A 21,796-nucleotide genomic window follows, 5' to 3' on the forward strand; every position below is an offset into this window, starting at 1 on the left:
TAACATGTTAAGACACACATCTCAGAACAGTAACCCCAACATAACATTACCCCAAAACCAACCATTGCAAGCAATTATGAAGTGCATACTTGCATGGTCCTTCTTTTAGTTAAGGTCACTTCAAAGTTCTTCCACTCCCAACGCTGTTCCACCACATGGGCAAATACTACTTGTCCATTACCACAAGCTCCAGCAATCTGGGTGCCATCAATTGACCAAGCAATATTAAATATGCTGCCAGTATTCGGCTTCTCTAAAGCATAGGACCACTTGAGAACACAGAAGAAAAGAAATTATATTAGTTAAGGACCTACTATGTGGCAAGTATGTGAAAAAAATAATCCAAGTAACAACAACATCTTTACCCTGGCATCATTTTATCTAAAAAAATAGATGTCATCATGTCTATAAAGTACTAAAATGAAAGACTATAAAAAGAAAACAGTATGTGCTCAAGAACCGAAAAGTAAAGGAAATTACTGTTAACTGCTAATGATTATAATATTGTTCAGAGGACAACAGTTTCTTCAGTAAAAACAATCCACTGATATTAATTTTAAAATATTTGTTTTTCCAAACTCTTTTAATTGTCACTTTAGTACTTTAGCTCAGGTTCAAGGTATCTGAAGTGGAAAATGGAAGGCCAAAAGTCACACAACTGAACAGATTCCAATCAACAACACTTTATGAAGCACCCTCCAGGTACTAGGGATACAAATCCACTGGGGAACACAGCAAGGTCCCAGACAAATACACAACATTCACACAATAAATGTCAAGGCATGAGCCCTTTGAGAGGAGGCGAGGGAGAAACAAATAGCGAGGAGAATTGGGCCAGTTCTCCAGGCCTGACCCTTGAGGACCACTCTGAGGCTGCCTTTGGCCTTTACAGCTCCAGCACTTAACATAGTGTCTGGCTGTTGGTCCTTTGTTCCCAGAGAGGACCATGACATCACATAGATGATGCCATGACAGGCAAGTGAATTGGATTTAAGTGAAGCAGGGCTGTGCAAAATCACCAGCCTCACCTTCTAACCTCCAGGGCCATTTGGGTCCAGTAGCCAGGTATGGGTCAGGACAACTGGAGATGGCCCTGGATACAGTGGAGGACCTTGGCATTTTCAAGTTAAGTTCTAATAGGTCTCAGTTTGACTGAGGCAGTGCCCATTCAGTGGTTAAGGCTTAATAAAAAATGAAGCAAAGAATGGCTTCTTTAAAAAAAAAAACTGCATCTGGAAGAGAAGACCCTAAGGGTTTCTGGCCATTTCCTCTATAATGCCATCATTATCCTAGGGGATCGATCTGTAGGCTTCACCACACTGCCAAAAGGGCTCATGAACACAATTAAAAAGCCCAGTCCTATGCTTCCTCTCTACAGCCCTTGCTGAATATCAGTGACTTACACACAGGAACACACACACAAAAACAGTTTTTTGTTCCTCAATTTTAACTTCACTTTTACAGTTTGTTTGTGACTGTATTTGTTAGGACCTGTGATATCACTGGTGTAAGGAAGGCCGGGGAGGACCCTTGGCCTACCACTTTAGACAGCCATTTCTCCCATCCTAGAAAGGGCCTACTGACTCAGGGTTGTCCAGACAACATATGGCAAAGACATGGCTTGACCCCAGGTTTTCCTGACTCTCCTCTCCACCAGTTCATGCCATCATTAAGTACGTCAATGTGAAAGATTTAGAGACCACTTCCTCCACCTCCAAACCAGCAAGAGTAGAGAGCCTGAAGGCAGAGGACCAAGCCCCCACTTATGACTCCCCAGGATTTGGGGTGTGTCACTCCCTTTCAGTTTCCTCTGCAAAATTAAGGGATTAAACTAGACAATTTCTAGAGGTTCCTGCAAAACTGAATCTATGTCTGTATCAATTGAGGCAATTTGCCTTTAGGCACCTGTCAATGGAGTCAAAGTTTGACTGCTTTGCTAGTCTGTTCCACTGGTCACCTTGGCTATTTTTAAGGCAGTATCAGATGGCTTGGATGATTACTGCTTTATAATATAACAAACTTCTTTGCCCCCCTCAGTTCCTGTTTTTTCTTTCATTATTTCCTTTGAGATTCTGGAGGTTTTTGTTCCTGCAAATGAGCTATTATTTTATATAGTCCTATTTATCTAGTATCCCCTTTATGTTGAGTAAAGAGTGTAAGTAGTTTTTATCATTTTCTCCTTACTGCAAATTCATCTTGTCCAATTATTTATTTCTGTAGACTAATATTCCTTTTGCTCTTTTTGGCTAATAATTTAAAAATATTCTTGGTCTTTTGAAAAACTAGTTCTTAGTTTGGTCAGTTCTATAGTCTTTTTATTTTTAATTTTAATTACTTTTAAAATTTTCAGGGCAGCTAGGTGGTGCAATGAATAGAGCACCAACCCTGGAGTCAGGAGAACCTGAGTTCAAATCAACACTTACTAGCTGTGTGACCCTAAGCAAGTCATTTAACCCCAAACTGCCCTGCCTTCCCCCCTCCAAAAAGACAAAAAAAATTTCCTGGTTTCTTCACTTATATGTATTAATTTGTTTAGTTTCTAGTTTTTACTTGTATGTTCATGGATCCTCCTCTTTTTTCTCTTTTCCTAATATGTGGTTTTTGATACATAAATTTTCCTGTCAGGCCTGCTTTAACTACACTCTACAAGTTTGGGTATGTTGTCTCATTCTTATCATTCTCTTCATAATTGTGTGTTATTTCTATGATTTTCTTTTGGTTCATTCATTTTTAAATATCACTTAGTCTCTATTTGCTAATATTTCATTATTGATTAGCATTTTTAGTGTGTTATCATCTATAAAGGAATGTCTTATTTCTGCATTTTTACATTTATGTATGATTTCTTTATTAAACCCTCACATAATTCGCTTTTTGTAAAGGTACCACATAATGCTAAGAAACATGTATATTTTTAATTCCCATGCTGATCACCACAGATCTTTCAAATATGAAACTTCTATCAATTTTCTGAATCTACATATTTTTTACTTTTTTATTAGATTTATCCAGCTCTGAGAAAAGAATGTTAAAGTCTTTTATACCAATGCATTTTTGCAATTCCACTAGTTTTTCCTTTAAAAGCTAAAGTTACCATGTCATTTGGTACATACAGATTTCATAATGGTGTTTAGATTTGGTTTATTATTCTTTTTCTACCTATACTGTTATGTCATTGTGAATATTGTTTTCATGGTTCTGCTTACTTTAGCTTTATATAATTCCTATAAGTGTTTTTATACTTGTCTGAGTTCTTCATTGTTATCATTTCTTCCAGTCCAGCAGTATTTCATTCTATTCCCAAGTCACAATTAATTCAGTCATTCCCTAATTGATGTGCAACTATTTTTTCCAGTTCTTTGCTACCATAAATATGGCTGCTCTCAAAATCTTGCTGTACATGTGCCCTTTCTGTCTGTCTGTCTGTAATCTCATAACAATGAGCTATCTGGGTGCCGACACTTCAGACCTTTATCCCCCACAATTCCCAACTGCCCCATTCACAGCTCTAACAGCAACATATCAGTGAGCCTGTGCTTTCACAGGGCCTCCAAAACTAGCTATTCCCAGCGTGAGTCACCTTTGCCCATTTGTTAGGTGTGAGATGAAACCTCAGAGTGGTTTTCATTCAACAACATCCCTTCCTTTCATATGGTACTTGATAATTTACAAGTCTTATTTTGAGAACAGCTTTTAAAAATCTGTGGACCATCAATCTGTGAAGGAATGGCTCTTAATGGCATTCATTGCCGGTATAACTTGAAAATCAAGCCTTTATTAGAGACATTTTTTGTTAATTGAATGTTTCCTTTATTATAGCTTTATTTCTTCTGTTTGTGCTGATATCATTTTTAAATCTCATCACTGTAACTCCCCTATTCTAGAGCCACGTATTTCTGGCAAGCATCACTTCTAGAACTTAAAATATGAAAAAATAAATAAAAATTATAATATATTTCATAAAATGCAAATCATGTTTTGTAAAAGACTTTATATTTATCTAATCAATAAAGAAGAGAAGAGAATTAATAACACAGGAAAAAGCATAAGGATAATTATTATAAAAGAGATCTCTATTTGCAATATAATAGCAACAATTAATTTGGACTTTGCATACGAAAGTATCATTCATCAAACAAGGCAACAGAGCCATTTTTCTTTCTTAAAGTCTCAGGAGCACTTTCATGAGTGACATCTGGCCTAGGGCCCCTCAGTTCCCTGGACAGACATCCCTAGCCCCTTCCCCTCTTCCTTCTGGAGTCCTTCTCACAGTATGCTTTCCTATGTTCAGAATTCGGTACATTCCCCATCCTCCTCCTTAACTAAGGTCGGCCTCACCCCCCAGCTCTGTCCGTACTTTCTATATCCCACCCTCTCTCTCCAGCTGCCCTATCAACATTTGCTCACAGCTGGCCAAGGTTTTGGGAAAGCTACAATAGATTCATCAAAACCAAGGTGAATTAATACGTGAATTAACAGTCACCAGAATACTACTGCTCCACTCGTAGTAATGATAAATTTCAAGTGGGTTCAAAGGAATACTTCTCTGATGGTAGAATCTCAAGCATACAGATATCCTCAAGAGACCATACCGAAGATCTTTTAGGGAGGTAGACTTCCTCTTTCAGTCAGTCTGTAAAGCCAGTACTGAACTCAACCTCCAAAACAGATAACCAAACTGGTGAAAGTTAGCAAACCAACTTGGGGAGAGAGCTAGTTTATGAAAGAAGATTTAAATTAAGAAATGGGTACCAATATCTGTAAGAGCAGTTAGGTGCGGCCAGAGCGGATAGAGTTCCAGGACTGGAGTCAGAAAGACTTACCTCCCTGAGTTCAAATCTGGCCTCAGACACTTAGTATTAGCTGCGTGACCCTGGGCAAGTCACTGAACCCTGTTTGCCTCAAAGAAAACCCCAAATGGGGCCACAATGAGTTCGACATGATTGAACAGTAACAAAATCTTGACCCAACACCAACTGGGCCCCCTTTTCCAATTGTAGCAGTCTATGTCCCCATTAAGGAGTCTTAATGAAGGCATCTGATTTGCTCAAAGAGCAAAGGTCTTTTTCTGCTTTGAAGGAAGAGGCAAGCCTCCAAAAAGGGTTTTGTTTATTTGTTTCCCTCTGAAGTTATTTAACTTGAAAATTTCCAAAACCTGTCCACCTAACTAGAAATTTCTATTTTCCCCAAAGTTAACAATGCCAATTTCATTCCTCTGCTGCTCCATTCATATCACCAATAAAAGTAGTGTAAATCTATTTGCACCTGAAGACACTGAATTTAGTTAATAATACTAATCCCAGGCAAATAATTCAAAACAAAGCAGAAGAGAAAAAGTCTTCATTTTGTGGTGACCTATAAACTTAATTTATGGCGCTATTTTCCTTCACATCTAAGGATAAAGTATATATAATGCAGATATCACTAACATCCATACAAGTTGCATAGAGAGAACAAACTCAGAAACAAAACCAAGTCATTTACTGACATTTAAAAACTGAACACCTCTTCATATAAACATCAGTAAATTCAAAAACCAGCAGGAGGCGCTCTCTACACTTACGGCTTCTCCTACACGGGCAGTGCCATCTCAAATCCAGCCACGCTGTCACATGGCTCATTCTCACTAACTTTTGCCTCCCTTCCGTCCAAAGCTCTGAGAAGAATCCATGGAAACGACGAGAAGGGAAGCCTTTGGTTCTTTGGCACCACCTGCTGAGCACTTTAGCAAAGCACAGGCCAGGCAATAAGAGCCTGCCAACAGCAGGGGCTGTGGAGTTTGCAGGACAGTGTGATCTGCAGGGTAAAAGGGGAGAGTGGGGAGAGAAGGCCCGAATTTGGGTCCAAAGACCTGGATTCTAATAGCAGCTCTGCGGTGCGTTACCCCCTTTCCAGGTGCCGGCGTCCCCACCTGTAAAATGATGTGCTTTGAACCTCATCACTTCTACCGTCACTTCCATGGCCCTAAATGAATTTTTCTGACTGAGCTTATCCCTTTAGTCTGGGTCTGCATTAGGCTATGCATATCACTCAGTGCTGGGGTACACAAACAAAGGAAACAGAAGCCTGCCCTCAAGGAGCTTCCAATGAGGGAAACAACGCATGCACATCTGGTTGCACACAGAATAAACAGGAGGCGATCTGGGTGAGGAGGCACAATCAGCAAGGAGTCTCTGGAAAGGTTTCACAGTCGACACAGCATCTGAGTTGGTCTCTGAAGGAAACTAGGGCCTCCGACTGAGGCCTCTAAGGGAACGAGCCAAAGGTCATGCCCGCCAACAAACAGCAAGCACCCACTTGAGGTCATCGTGCACGAGGTTTCCATAGTTTGTTGGGGGCTTTTACACCCTCCTCTAGTAATGCGTTATGGGATGGAGACCAGCACTGGGTATGGACCAAGGCTGAACATCACCGTGAGAGGTGGGATCAATGGCCAGCAGGGAAACAAGCTGACCAGTCAAGCCCGGGCAGAGTCAAGTACAGTTAGGGGAGAACTTCTAATAGATTAGGGAAGGGGGCAGGGTAGGAAATTTGTGGCATGATAAAGGCACAGAGGGCAAGAAAGTGTAAGTGTTAGGGCCTAGACTACTGTCACTGTCATCCGAGAGGGGGAAATCCAGTAAGACTAACTCCAGAAGTGAATATATTGGGGAATAAACACTTTCACCAAGGTCCCAGATCAATTTAAAATTAAAATTAAAAGCATGTTTCCGAACAGCTGATAGGGGTTTCAGAACTAGCTAATATATATGTGATGCAGACAATGGAAAGAGAGACACAACTTCACTTTTCTAGGAGTTCACAATCATACTGAAAGCGGGAAAATGTGGTTCTTTGTGATGGAAAAAGAAATAAAGCAATCCTTGACACAGAGTAGTTAGCACTGGGGAAAGGAAAACTCCATCCACTTACAATCATCCTTTGCTGACTGTAAACTCAGGGGGGTCAGAGGCATAGGCCCTACCCCAAACCTTATTTTTAATTGATTCTGAACCTATGTAACAAACAAAACAAGTAAAACAGCACATTGCACCCATAAAAAGTCGCCGTTTCTATGCAAGAGAGAGGAGTATCTTGCACAATGGGCAAAGTCTTCCTAACTGCAGCAGCTGTTTCACAGATTTCCTTCTCCTACAAAGCCACCAGATACAACCATCACACGGCTGTGTCTGGACAGTGGAGAGCAAGAGGAGGTGTCGCCAAAGAGAGTGCATAGCTCTGCATAGTTCTTGAGCAACTGATACTTTTAAACAAAATTTAATAATAAATGTATGGATATAGACTGAGGGTAGTAAAACAAACTCATAATGTACAGTATTTATGCATTTATGAATTACTAAATTTTTTTAGTGTTCTTTACATATACATATCATCTGTGATTTTCCAAAGTACGCCAGAGCTCTCCAAAAATTCCCATGTAATTATTAATGGCCAGCCCTCAAATCACCAGAACTCAAATATAAAACATCCCAGTGTGGAGGGATGACTGTAGTTTCTCTAAACCTCTAAACTCAAAGGACTGGCAGAACAGCCATCACTAGCAAAATGAGTTAAAAAGCAAATACAGGAAACACTTACTAAACAATAAGTCATCAAAAAGGAATTGCTCAAACTGAACCTTACAGACTGGATCCAGATAGTTCATGTGTGGGGCTGGATCTGCTTTAGGAATTAACTATAACAAGACAACATGGTTTCATAAACAAAGGCTAAACATTACTACTAAGCTTCAAAGTTCCTTTATATTCAGTGATAAACTTATCAATAATTGAATGGACAGCTTTTAGAACATTCACTTTTGTGACCCCATCCACATACAACAACGGAAGCAACGTCTGCAGCTCTCACTTTCCTTTCCAAAGAGGGCCCAGGAAACATTCGGTTCAATGAAAGACCCCCTTTCTGGGTGGGGGTGGGGTGGGGCTGCTGGAGGGAGTGTCCAGATGGGTGACTTCATCCCTCCCCCGAAGTGGAAGAGTAGCTCTTCTCTAATACATGCAGTGCTAGAGAAGGGTGTGGGACACTCGGAGGCTAAGTGACTGGCCCAGGGTCACACAGAAATTGATCACAAATGTATGCATAAGGCACCTGAGGCACACAAACAGATGGCACTGTGCTGGGGGCACCATGACATGGTCGCTGCTCTCAAGGACTTTACAATGAACACAACGGGGAAAATCAAGCATCTCGACACAAAGGCAGAGAATTCTGATGGGACAACAGGAGCCACTGATGGAAGGAATGGCATGGGTGATCAGCCTCCCTCCTCTCAGTCCTGGCCTCTCCCTATCGCCTCCCCCAGCAGGAAGGAGAGCCACACCTGGTCCTTCCTGAGGGCAGGAGAGTGAAGGCAGCCCCAAATCCGCTGCCAAGCAGATGCCTAGTTATTCTGAGCCCCGGGGTAGCACAGGCTGGAAGGGAGAGGGGGGAGGCCGCAGAAGGACCTGATGGGAGCAGCTCCTGGGATCGTCCCTGTTCATGGGAGCAGGAGGATGGCCTGCAAGAAGGCACATGAGCAGCAATCCAAAGGAGGGGGAGGATATGAGAGCCATGGAGGGTGGGCGCAGCCCTGAACTTCTGGGGTCTGCCTCCCTGGGAAGGGGGTGTGGGGGTCACTTAGCAAACACTAGGTTATCAGTTGCCAGGCTCTGGTGGGCTCCACAACCATTAACCTGAGGACAAGGGGAACACAGGCCATCTAAGGGACCAGTCTAGCTAGGTCTGGGGAGCTTCATCACCAGAAAGATGTCATATCAACCATCAAACTCTTTGCCCAAACCGGGGAGAGGACAACATTAGTGACTAGGGTTGGCAAAGGATACAAACAGACTGACAGAATTATCAGTACTTCAAGAATCTAAGTAAGTAAAAATCTATAGGCTTGGAAATTTATTCAGCGTAGGAGGTAAGAGAGAAGGAAGAAACCACAATGGATGGTGGTTCTGCTGACTGAAATAGAGGAATTTCAGAAATGAGCAGGTTTTACTTGAAATGGAAGAAAAATTCCATTTTGGACAACTTGAGTTGGAGCTGCCATTGGATATCCAAAGGGGAATGTCAGCAGGCAGGCAGTGTGAAATATAAGTCTGAAGACAGGAATTTGAGAACTGTCCATCTAGGCAACAAAGCTGATACTATGAGAATGAATGGAGAATGCCAAAGGAAAAAGAAGGGAGGAAAAAAGAATAGGGCTTCACGGCCTTGAGCACCTGGAAAGAGTCAGGCTAAGGCAGCAGAGAAGAAATAGTGGGCTCAGCACCAGAGAGGCAGAGGAACGCTGGCTAAGGCCCCCAAGGCACCTGCCACCACAGAGCCGCTACTGGGCCCTGGCACTGGGGTCTCCTCGTGCCCTGCACTCCCCCGGATGGCTTCATCTCTTCCAGCCGATGCGTATCGCTACTCATTCTAAGGATCTCTCACACTTGGGAATAAGCTTGCAAGTAACTGTGTCCTTAAGAAGGAGAGAGTTTGGGGCTGCGAGGTGGGGCAGTGAATAGAGCACCAGCCCTGGAGTCAGGAGGACCTGGGTTCAAATCAGACCTCAGACACTTAACACAAAACTAGCCGAGTGACCTTAGGCAAGTCACTTAACCCCAACTGCCCTGCCTTCCCCCCTCCAAAAAGAAAAAAGAAAAAAAAAGAAAGAATATGTAAATGGATGGTGATGGTGGTGGTGGGGGAAGAGATCAGAGAAGCCCTCCTGCTGAAGGTGGACTTGAGCTGAGTCATGAAGGAAGCAGGGAGACGCTAGATGAGAAATGAGAACCTCCCGGCAATGAAAGACAAGCTATGACAAGGTGTGGAGGTGAGAGAAGAGTATCAATGACCAGGTGGGCCAGTGTAGACTGAGGACGGCCTGGTCCCCAGGGCCAAATGTGACAGAGACCTCAGCGCCACCCCCTCTGTGTAGGAACTCTACAGATCTCCAAGGCTCTAAAGCTCCACATTAGTCTGGGGCTTGGGGGGGGGAGGGTTAGGGGCTAAACCCCCAGTGTGAGAAACAGTAGATTAAACAAATTAACATAATTTTTAAAACCACTGAAAGCTTTCTGATTTTGATGTTTTCTAGCATAATTCTTCCCAAAGTGTCAGCTATGGTTCATTTGACCTAACATAAAGAGTTTAGAAATACACTTAATGATTTGTTCTTCCTCTGTAATTAGATCATGTGCTCAAAAATCTGTGTTACATTTGAACTCTAGAAACACAGTTTAAAGTTAAATTATAAGGAAAATAAATGTCTTCCCATTTTGAAGCAAATACCCAATGAAGTAATATTGTATTGTAACCTTTTTCTCTCAAATTACTTTTACGCATCATAATCTGAGAACAGGAAATTAAGTTATAGCTTACAATTTCAGGGCTTTGCAATTTAAATTTCCTTTATGTATCAAGTAATATTTTTGTTCCCCAGATGTTATACAACCCTAATATTTTCAGAATTTCATTCTATTCTTCAAACTAAGCAGTCCATTTTTGAAGAGCTGAATTTTATACAATAAAAAATAAACAAGTTAGCCAAACATTTTTCTGAACTCCTATATGTACAAAGTTCTTATTATTAATTTACAAAATATAGTATCTAATTGAATTAAATGTCTTCAACTGCTATATTCTCAAAGGAAGGACAAAGCTTCCTGATGGTTCCCAGAGAGACAATTTGCTGATTCAGCCTCTTTACATACAATGGACAAAATAAAGATGTCTGAATTAACTGCTAAGGTCAGCCTGGTTTTTTTCAAATCTCTCTGATGCTAAGTGACTTAATATAAATTATCTTGTCTCCTCTCTTCTCCAAGTACTAGGAGGGCTAATTCTTCTGGAAATGTTTATGTTAAACATTTATGGGTAAAAATAAAGCCTAAATAAAAAGAAGTATCTTTAAAGGCTAATCTAATAAATTATTATAATTTCCTTTAACCATTATAACTTTTAGTATATATCAGGGCAAGGTAAAGCAGGTATAATGTCACACTTCTGTGGTTACACAAGAATCCCAATAAAATCTATTTACACAAGTATCCCTTGGGCCTAAGCAAAACTGGAATTCATAAAAACTGGTTAAGTAACGCTAAGGAAAGCTAACATCTGGGCAGTGGTCACCATGCCCAGGCACGGTGCTGAGCATTATTTCCTCACTGGGTCCTCACAACACCCCTGGGAGGTGGAGTCTGAAACCGGAGAACTTCCTGAGTGCACTGGCGACATCTCCTGGGGGCCTGCGGCAAGCATAGCAGCACTCCATCAGTCACGCCAATGACAAAGGTCCTGGTCCCTCCTGGTGGATGCTCGCCCTTCCCTCTTGTTCACCACAAGGGGCACATCTTGACTTGGTCATGAGGCAGAGCTGCCCAAGGGAGTCAGCCTCCCTCTCCCCTCTGACCCTCCAAGCCACCCAGGGCCTTGGGATGGGGCCCCACCAGGCCAGAAAACAGCAGCATAGGCCTTTTTCACTTTGTCTTTGAAGCCCCAGCACCCAGCCCAGGACCTAGCGTGGAGACCACAAGAGTCTGGACTGGACGATCACACTCATAACAGGAAGGGGTCTCACGCACAAGTAAGATGAAGGCTAGAGATGGCCAGTGACTGGTGTGGGATCCCCCAGCCAGAACCAGGGTAAAGGCTGCCGCTGAGGACCTACCCTGATTCCCTGAGGGTAAGGAGATGGCTCCTTCAAAAGCTTACTGGACCTTGGGTGACAGAAGGGTGTTTGTGTGGAAAATTCTCACCCCGTCCACCTTACGATTCCAGAAGTCCTTTAGACTAAGATGAAACATTTCATTAATTTCCTACAGCATCTTTCTTTACTGTAAGAAGCCATCTGAACTGATGCAAGATGAAAGAGATGCATACAGTATATACAATAAAAAAAAATAGAAAGAACAACAGCAAGGAAACCAAATGCCTTCTGATGATTAAGCCTGACCTTGAACAAGAGCTGAGAAAACAAGATGTCAGTGCGGAAGTGGGAGCCTAGGAGCAGGGAGCGCTGCATACATTGTCACAAGTGGACAAGGTGCCACCTAGTGTCACTGAACTGCTTTTTTTCTTTTTTAAACTCTGAGACAGAGGTGAGCTTGCTGATAGGGCATTCAGAAATGAACATAAAATGAAAACATTAGGCATAAATAAAAATAAGATGAAAGAATAAAAAGTCTTTATGGTGGAAGGAACTGCCTTTAAAAATAGGATTATACTTTTTTAAAGGAATAAAAGGATTTTTCACATTGATCTAGTCATGAATTTTGAGTAATAGTGCCTTTGAAAAAATGACCTTTAAGGATGTCCTTAACAATTTAATATGTTCAAAGTAAAATCTTTCCAGAAAGGCAAATACTAAAGAATGTTCACCATTCCTAAAACTTTAAAGAATTCACATGGTCCCATGAAGTCTAGAATTAAATAAAGCATTAAGAAATCCAACCAGATGCATGCACTAAAAATGGCTTTAAGCTCTGTATATTTTACACATTATCAAGAAATGTATGTGACAGTCTGTCTGCAGTTTGTCAGAAGTGTAACTTACCCCTGTTTTATCACACAAACGTAAAGTATGAAATGATCCCACAGCAAATAATTCTCCATCCGGAGCCCAGGCAACAGAGGTGATCGGATGCTCATGGGCCTGCGAGCTGTACAGCAGACGGCCGTAACTATCCCATACCTGTGACAAACAAGCACCGAGGTCCGTGTTTCCGTGAGAGCTCCCCGCCCCCACCCATCACAACAAGCGGTAGCACTCTCCCCCAGATTATCAAGGTGAGCTTCAGAAACCGCATCAGCTCCTTATAAAACTCATGTTTATCAATGGGTTTTTACAGCACATGTAAGGAATAGACAGGTGGAGTCAATTACATTCTGTGGAATGGTAGAAAAGAGGTGCAAGTGTCAGAAACAGCAACATTTCGTGACAGCAAAAAACAAAAGCATTTTACTAAAAAGTTTGGAGAAGCATACAGAATCACCAGTATTGCATATAATTTTAACTTCTTCAGAATGAAAGCTATCTTGAAAGAAAAGAAAGCCTCTTGAAATGTGGTTATGATCCCTTTTTTAATGTTCAGCTTCTGGCTTAAAACATTCATTTCTCTTACTTAATAAGACTCTGTCAGTGGTGTTTTATTTTGATTACTTTTCCTCTAATTATACATAAAGTCAGTCTTCTCCCCCACACATTTATTCTTGTCAAAAGCTAAAGGTTTCCTTATGTTTACTGTCTCAGTGGGTTTGACTTTAATAACACAAATGTACTGATTTAAACAGTAACTAAAAATGGAAACAGTAATTACACTGCTATTTTATTAGGCCAATTTTTTATGTCAATAAGATTGAATATAAATGAGGCATTTTGAGAGGTGCTGTAAGGTAACACTAGAGCATGGAACAGAATTTCACCCAGTTATTAAAGTTATATGGCATGATTAAAGTTAGGGGCTCTAAGGATGCTTTAATGTGCTAAATATTTTGATATATTAAATACTTACAATCCTATGATGAAGTCAATTGTTACACACCTTATATTTACAATCTTCACCAGCAGACAAGATCAGGTCATTGACTGAATTCCAATCCACTTTTAAAATAATTCCATCATGAGCTTTCCACTGTGAAAAAAATAAGAGATTTATAACTTTTAGAAAAGAGTGATGGATAGTTTCCAAAATGGTATTTTGCAGTAGATTAGTCATCTTGCTAAAAGAAAAAAGGGGGGGAAGAACGAGGCTCTCTCTTGCTCCTTTCTGTCCAGAGTCCTCTCGGCTCACTGTCTTCTATCCACGTCTACCCACCATGGTCCACATTTGTTAAAAGGCTTAAAAAACTTGCTTAGGAATGCTGATTCACGAGGCACCCACCATTAAGTGGCACCCTGGATCAAACCATAAAGGCCTTTCGTTTTCTCCAGAATAGGCCAAGGATGGGAAGCACAAGTAGATCAAAGGGGCTGCTTTCTATGTATGATAGGGCAAGGAACTTTGGAGCCAAACTCATTCAAGGAGTAGAGTCTCCAAAAAGAAGCCAGTGATCACAGATGTAGCAGGGCTGGTAGTGTCCAGACTTCTAGGACAAGGCTGTAGCTGACAATACTGCTATAGTACCTGTCTTCTAGAAGTCCTGGAATAAGGTGGGAGTCAAGGGGTAGAAGAGCTAAATGAGACTCCTACATCATAGCCCATGGCCAGGGCAAAAAAGTGGGAAGCATAGAGGACAAGCGTTCCTCTTGTGTTCAGGAGGCTGCCAGTGGGCTCGACACAGCCACAGGCAGCAGCCCTTGGGCCTGGCTCCGAGAGGCTTCTTCTGTCAGAGGGACAGCAGGCCCCAGAGCAGCATCCTCCCCTCATGGCTCTCCTCTTTTCTATTCGGCTGATAGGTCGCCTAACCCGCCTTTCACTTTCTCTGCTTCATTTCTTGCCCCTTTTCCTTATTCCTAGCACAATCCCTGCCACTGTTTTCTTCATTGCTAACTTTTTTATGCCCATGCCTGGAGTCTCGGAGCTTTCAGGCCTCTATAATAAATCACTATTTTTCTTGCAAGAATGTTCACATGGCAATTTTTGAGGTTTAAGCATTGTAAAGAAGCTATCTCAACTGTACAGGCCTAAGTCTGCATGTATTTTCCCTAAGTAATCCATGTACATCTCGGTCTCATGTGATCAACAAACAGTTCCCATCTTTCCAGATTTGTGTGTGTTCTGTTGGGGCTCAGTCTATGAAAAGCTCCCTTTTGCCAAGCGTCAGGCCCTCAGAAAGGATCCAGAGAGGAGGCTGGGGCAGACCCCACCACAAGGCCCGCTTCATGTGGCCCCTTCATCTCCCCTACTGATGCGGTCCCTTATCAGCTCATCCATCTCCCCTGGTCTTGCTCCACCTCTTCTTCCTGCTGTTTCATCCATTTAAACACTAAGTGCTGCTTTGGGTGCTAAGGGAGATGGTGGGGCTCTCAGAAATGAATGGGCAACCTTCCTGCCTTCCCTCCTCACACAGTCCAGCCCATCACGCCCTTCTCAGAGCACTCCCTCCATTGGCGGCTCACTGCTCCTCACTTCCTAACGTCACAACCTTGACTCGATTCCACAACCTAGACCTGGTTCTAAATCCTCCCCGCAGCCTAGCATGTAGCAATGAAAGACCACCTACATATACAGTACCAAACAAGAGAGGAGTAAGGCTTGAAGTCAGCATATAAGGTAAAAATCTCATAGTCAAAATGACTTGCAAATCCCTTAAAGCACTGATTTTTTAAAAATACAGCATCTTTAAATAGTTCTAGCTGGGAAGGGGGCTAGGTTTTCTTTAAAAGGTGGCCATCTCTACTAGACAGTGGACAGAGCTGAGATCGAGGCTACAGAAGCAATAGAATGTAAACCACTGTTGACAACCTTCGGCTAAGCTACTGATCTCATGAGCAGAGGTAAGAACCAGATCCTCCATTCAAGAAAAAGAAACAAAAAACAGGCAAAGCCCTAAGCTGCAGGACAGCTGGTGACTAGGGGGTGGGAAACCCTTGCGAAGCTTTCACACATAGACTGGGGAGGTGTCTGTGCCCCTCACTGCCTCTCCTGCCTATCTGACTACAAGGCCCAGAGGACACATGGCAGTTAAAGGGACCCCCTCTGGGAGGAGTCATCTCACTGACCAGGAGTATCAGACAGGCCAACCACAACCACCTCTCCTTAGCCTGACCAGCCTCAGAAGGTGTCCTACACAGTCACTGAGAATCACTCTGCACAAGGAGAAAGCAGGGTGTGTGTGTCTATCAACAGATAGATAGACATGCATATACACACACACACATACACATTTCTCTCCATGGCCCCTTTGAGAATCTGATACATTTGTGTATGTGCATGCATACATATATACACACATACTTATATATTACATGTGTATATACACACACATATACATACAGATATTTCAAGGGGTCCGTGACACAGAGGCAGGAACCTCTGACACAGGTGCCAGGACTAGACCTGTAATTTATATGATATAAGGAATTCTCAGATAAGGAAATTCCTTCCACCAATGTGGGCTGTAACTTTCTCTTCACCTTAGCTTTAGGGCATTGCCTAGAGGACTGAGGGTCAAATGACTGGCTCAAGGTCACACAGCCAGCAAGAGCCAAGAGGACCTGGACTGAGGGTCTCCCTGCCCCAAGGTCAGCTCTCCCTCCATTATTGCCTCTCATTGCATCATATAAACCAAGTGTCCCAAAAGTTTTAATGCAAGTTTAAGCTTTAATAACTTCAGAAATATAAAGGTTATAAACTTAACAAAAACAACATTTAAAAGGTTAAGTTTTTAAGTACTCATGTTTCTTACTAAATTTCACCATAACCACTGTCTTGTGCCATATAGCACTAAAGTCAATTTCTTAACTTTGTAAAAACTTTCATCAGCTTCTGCTTAGGGAATGAAGGGACTGTATTTGGGTTTTTTGGGGTTTTTTTTTGTTTTTTTAAAGCAATCAGGGTTAAGTAACTTGCTCAAGGTTACACAGCCAGTTATTTCTGGGTGTGGTGCTAAGTATCTGAGCCCGGATTTGATCCAGGTCATCCCGACACTGGAGCCAGTGCTCTTACTTGCTGAGCCACCTGGCCGCCCCGAAGTGACTATATTTGTAATCCTAGCCTTAAGGTCATTCAGAGAAGGAGGGTATGACGCACAGGTGACAGTTGGGATGGGATCCCACAAGAAAGTCTAGAAATTGATCAGGTGACCAGGGAGCTCTAGGAAGAAGCCCTCTTCTCCTGATCACAGGGCTAAGAAAGTCATCCAGAAAGCGTCGCACACACAATGCATGGTAACGGGGAGTCTGTTTTGTTAAAACTGAAAATGTACTACTCAAAATTTACAAGACCAAACAGGTATAAAAGAATCTTAAATAACTAAGACTTTCAAATAATTTTTTTTTGCAAATTTGTAGCATGCATATTTATAAAGTTATTAAAGCTTCAAACTACACTAAACCACAGAGGATCCCCCCATAATCAAGCGTTCTCTTCCTTCAAGGAAACTCGGGCAGAGTTGCTGAGCTAAAGAAGAAGGGTTTCTTTGAAAAGACTAAGTCATCTTATCATTCAATGTCTTGGTGAAGCCGACTCACGTCACATCAACACCCTGTTGATTTCAAGACACTAGGTCGGCTCTCCAAAGGATCTTTTAAATAGGAAAGCATTTTCCAAATCTAACTAAACACAGTTCTGGAAGACAGCCAGGCATAAAAGAAAAAAAATTCTGACCAGCTCCCACTTCAAAGCACACTTTCAGTAACATCCCAGGAAATCAGTTCCCTAAGGGCATGGGCCAACTCCAGGAGCCTTGATGGGCCACTGGCATGGCATCCACCTACCTGCATTTCCTAATCCACTCAGAGCCTTGATCATATCCCTCCATTAGAGAGCAAACATTGAGAAAGAAGTTTTTTAAACACAAATGTTTTGATATCACACTTTAAAAACGATGATGTGTATAATAAACTGCTACATTAACTAAACGTCCCAACATTACTTATAAGGGGCAAATGGAACAACAAAGACAATGGTTCTCATTAGAAATGAGTTATAGAGCCACAAAACAATTTTCTCAAGTTAAAATCAGGTTAACAAAATATAGCTTATATCTTCCTAAAACTTCATTTTAAATATGTCTACTTACAAAAAGATGCAGCTCACCCAGCATCCTCTGCATGAAGCCTTTCCTCATGCCCCCGCCTTCTTGTATTTCACTGCTTGGCACAGGCTGGCATTTGCTCACTGCATGCTTGGGCAGCATATGTCTCTGATTAAAAAGCACAAGGCCGGCTACCAGCAGGCACTGCACAGTGCTTGGCACACAGTGGGTGCTTAAACATACTTGCTGACTGAATGCTCAATTTTTCACCTATCTAGACACTAGGCTGTTAACATGGCGATATTAGCATAAACATCACCACACCTGAAAAGGCTTATTAACACATTAGGATTTCTGCCTGCCAGAGGCTCAAATGCAATCAGGGGCTACCAACAGTGACAATGACAGCACACAGGAATTCTAGGCAAGCTTCGTTAGCCATTTCTTCTGCAAGTCTATTTTGATGTACCCTCACTCACGCTTATTTTTGTCAAGTTCTCCCTGTGCCAAACTGTCACAGCTTTGTGAACTGAAACACAATTTGGTTATATTTGACTACATCATGTTAGTGAGCATAAGAGAAAACTAGAGCCAGCAGCTTCTATTCCTGCAATAAAGGCGACTCAATTATTGCAGTGAAGTGTCCATCCCGTAGATGCACATGGAGACCACCCAGAGGGGCTCAATAGCAACAACCAATGGCTTTTTGCCCAGTAGTCTAGTCAAGTCCTTATAGTGATTCTGCTATTATCTAAATAGTACCTGTAAAATTTTAGCATTTGGCTGAAGAGGTTTAATAATCAGCTGCTTCCCTGCTGTATAAAGGACCTTTTCTGAATCAGGGCCCCATGCTACTGAATAGACTGGTGTGCCTGTAGGAAAAAAGAAAATAATATTGATGAGGGTTTGGGGTTTTTTTGGTTATGTCCATAAAACAAGACTACTCATAACTGAAAAGGTTATAGTGTGGGGAAAAAAACAACCAATGGTATTATCTGTATTCCTTCCATTTTAATGGCACCTTTCAAATTGGTTTATAATCCTACTTTTTATATAGATACTGCTAGAATGGACAAGTGGAAGTCTACTCCAAGCATCTGAGAGATGACAAGTATCTGAATGATTCCTTTTTGACTCAGAGAGCCTAAAGATGTACTTGAGATTTTGAGATTCCTAATGAAACTTTGTCAAAATTAAATTATGTTCAATTTGATGAGAATCCAAAGAATGCTGTTGGAATGACTGCTCATCCATCGCACCTACAACACAGAGCAGGATGTGTTGACTTCCAAGCTAAATACTTCTGTAAAAAAAACACAACTTAGCCTAAACTCACCATACAGGCTGCTGCTTTCAGGGGCCAAGGACAGCAGTATGCCTCCCAAGCCCCCACTTAAACCTTCTTCGAATGGGTAGAGATTGCCACCCCATCTCCTCCCACTCCCAATCCATGAGCAGCTGCTTAAAATAACACAAGAGGAATTTGCTCTCTCTGAGCTCTACCTTTTGGACCAGGGTGGGAGCTTGGGGGAGAGGTCTCCACGGCAAATAATACCACCGTGTAAGTCAATCCTACTTCATAGGAAAGATTTTTGAGTTGATTTCTTTTGTTTGTTTTAACATTAAAGATAACCAGAAAGTTTGCTTTTAGTTCTAAAATTCTGTGCTCTGTACAGCATGATCTAGTAAGCATGATTTCCATTTATTCACACTGGGGGCTTTACAACTGTACTTCACAGGACAAGTCTTACAAAATCTCCCTCTCCTGGCCCCTTCCACTCCTCCCCATCTTCTATGTCCAGTGGCACTGGTCTCTGTCACTGCTCCTCCCCATGTCCCACTGGTGACTTTTTACTTTACATTCACTGGCCCTGCCTGACCGGAATGTTCTCCCTCTCCCCTTCCCTCACCTCCTTACTTCCTTCAGGTCTCACCCAAGTTCTGTCTTCTGCCCCCTCTGAGATCAGTGCCTTCCTTCCCTCTCTACTGCACACATCCTTCACATGGTGCCTCTCTCTCCAATTAGGATGTGAGCTCGCTTTTTGGGGTAGAGGTTGTAGCCTTTCCTGGTATCCCCAGTGTATAGCATGGTACAACTGGGCACAGAGCAGGCATCAATAAGGCTTTCTTGACTGAATCTGTCAACCTATTACTTTCTTCATTACCTAGTGCATCTTGGTTTGGAGCTAATACAATAAGCTAATAGACTCAGATGACTGAAAAATAATCTCACATTTGCTGGAAGGATGTTTAGCATCAAGTTAGTTTTTCTCCAAAGTCTACCTTTGCTCCTTGTGCATTAGGAGGTTGATTCAAAGTATTAGAGATAACATAGAAAACCTTAAATCTGTTAAATTTATAAAACTAGGTCTTTGGAAATTGTCCAGAACTCTTTAATGATTACTAAATATGAATACAAGGGAAGGAAAACAGATAATTTTCTCTCATGCACAAATACTTCTAAAATTTTTTTACTTTTGATTAAATGAAATTATAGAGTTTTAGTGCTTTTTGTCCAATTTACAAGACTAAAATGTTGAGAGGGGGTTAACCACACGAAGGGTTTTTCTGATAACTAAACAAACACCAAACAGAATTTAATAAGACAAAGGTTTTTACACTGGTGCCCCACCTCTCTCCCCTCCCATTTTCCCCTTCTCATTAACCCTTGCCCTTTCCTACAGCCACAAGACCAGTTCAAATGTAGGGTGAGAAAAACCCTGAACATACAGATTTTTGAGGCCCCCTAAAGTTATCTCCCTTGTGGGCCCAATGGCATATGCCACCTTAGAATACTTCTGTGGCAATTTTAGGATTCATTCACCCAAATTCTTTGGATCAAACTATTAGGGCTCTTCTACAATGCAGGTGTTTCCCAGCCAATACAAGACTGTAATGAATGCTTTATAGGTTTTTGTGTTGCACTAACTAATCATTCAGCTGACTAGATTGCTCCCTTCCAAGACAACTATGGCAGATGGAATACAAAACACTACTACATACAATTAAAGTAATTCCTCAAAAATGGTCTCTGGGAGTAAAAAAAGAAACGTTCCATTAGAAGAAATAAAAAATGTATTCCAAAGTAGGCACTTAGAAAAGTTAGTTTATATATATATCTAATTAAAATGCTGACTCTGCATGTCCATCACCAAAATGACTGGTTTGCTGGAAGACTTGCCAAGCCATAAATGACTGATTCAAAAACTACTAACCTCACTGACTGTCTTTTTCTGGCTAAAGACACTGAAATTTCTCTGGCTTAGTAGTCTGGGAATGCCCTGACACGTAAAAAACATGACAAAAATTGGAGCAATTGATTTCAACATTTCATCTCAGACTGAAAGAGGACTGAGAGAAGGTGAGTAACGGCTGCAGAGTAGAGGGGATGAAGTCAAGAACAGAAGAATATAGTGGATGAAACAAGAAGTTATTGGAAAGGAAAAAAGAAAGAAGGGAATATGCATGCTTTAGAGCAGTGGCTGACAAACTCTAGCCTTAGGGCCAATTCCTATCCAAACATATTGTAGTCTGAGAATGGTTTTTACATACAATTGGTGCTGTTCACTCCTTTTTTGGTTGTGTCTAACTCTCCCGACCATATTTGTGGTTTTCTTGGCAAAGATACCAGAGTGGTTTGCCATTTCCTTCTCCAGCTCATTTTACAGATGAGGAATAGAGGCAAACAGTGTGAAGTGACTTGCCCAGGGTCACACACTAGTAAGTGTCTGAGACCAGATTTGAACTCAGGAAGAGGAGTCTTCTGGACTTCAGGCTTGGCACTCTATCTACTGCACCACCTAGCTGCCCCTTTAAATTAAAAAAAAAACCTTTAAAAATCTTTTTTAAAAATTCAAAATTCTATGGGTGGCCAGGTGGCTCAGCGAGTAAGAGCGCCGGCTCCAGTGTCGGGATGACCTGGAGATCGAGTCCTGGGCTCAGACACTTGGCACCCACCCAGAAACACCTGGCCGTGTAACCTTGAGCAAGTTACTTAAACCCAATTGCTTAGGGGCGGCCAGGTGGCTCAGCGACTAAGAGCACTGGCTCCAGTATCGGGATGACCTGGATCAAATCCGGGCTCAGATACTCAGCACCACACCCAGAAATAACTGGCCGTGTAACCTTGAGCAAGTTACTTAACCCCGATTGCTTTAAAAAAAAAAAATTCAAATTCTAGGGCTGT

The 21,796-nt window shown here is 41.9% G+C and overlaps 1 protein-coding gene across 2 annotated transcripts in view; it reads right to left on the reverse strand.

Moving 5' to 3' along the window:
• Window positions 1–21,796, reverse strand: part of IFT80 (intraflagellar transport 80) — a 122,424-nt gene that overhangs the window by 51,654 nt on the left and 48,974 nt on the right. Inside the window, exons 4-7 of one of the 2 annotated variants that reach the window (XM_069083489.1) lie at window positions 18,373–18,482; window positions 13,515–13,604; window positions 12,527–12,664; window positions 90–269 (exon numbers count right to left, since the gene is read on the reverse strand). In XM_069083489.1, the coding sequence (XP_068939590.1) occupies window positions 90–269; window positions 12,527–12,664; window positions 13,515–13,604; window positions 18,373–18,482 (518 nt within the window). The remainder of the gene's footprint in view (window positions 1–89; window positions 270–12,526; window positions 12,665–13,514; window positions 13,605–18,372; window positions 18,483–21,796) is intronic. The other variant, XM_069083490.1, reaches the window with a different exon arrangement.

Source organism: Petaurus breviceps, unplaced genomic scaffold (assembly GCF_028583685.1).
Source record: "Petaurus breviceps papuanus isolate PSGF00001 unplaced genomic scaffold, PetGlider_PUasm1.0 173, whole genome shotgun sequence".
Classification (NCBI taxonomy): domain Eukaryota; kingdom Metazoa; phylum Chordata; class Mammalia; order Diprotodontia; family Petauridae; genus Petaurus; species Petaurus breviceps.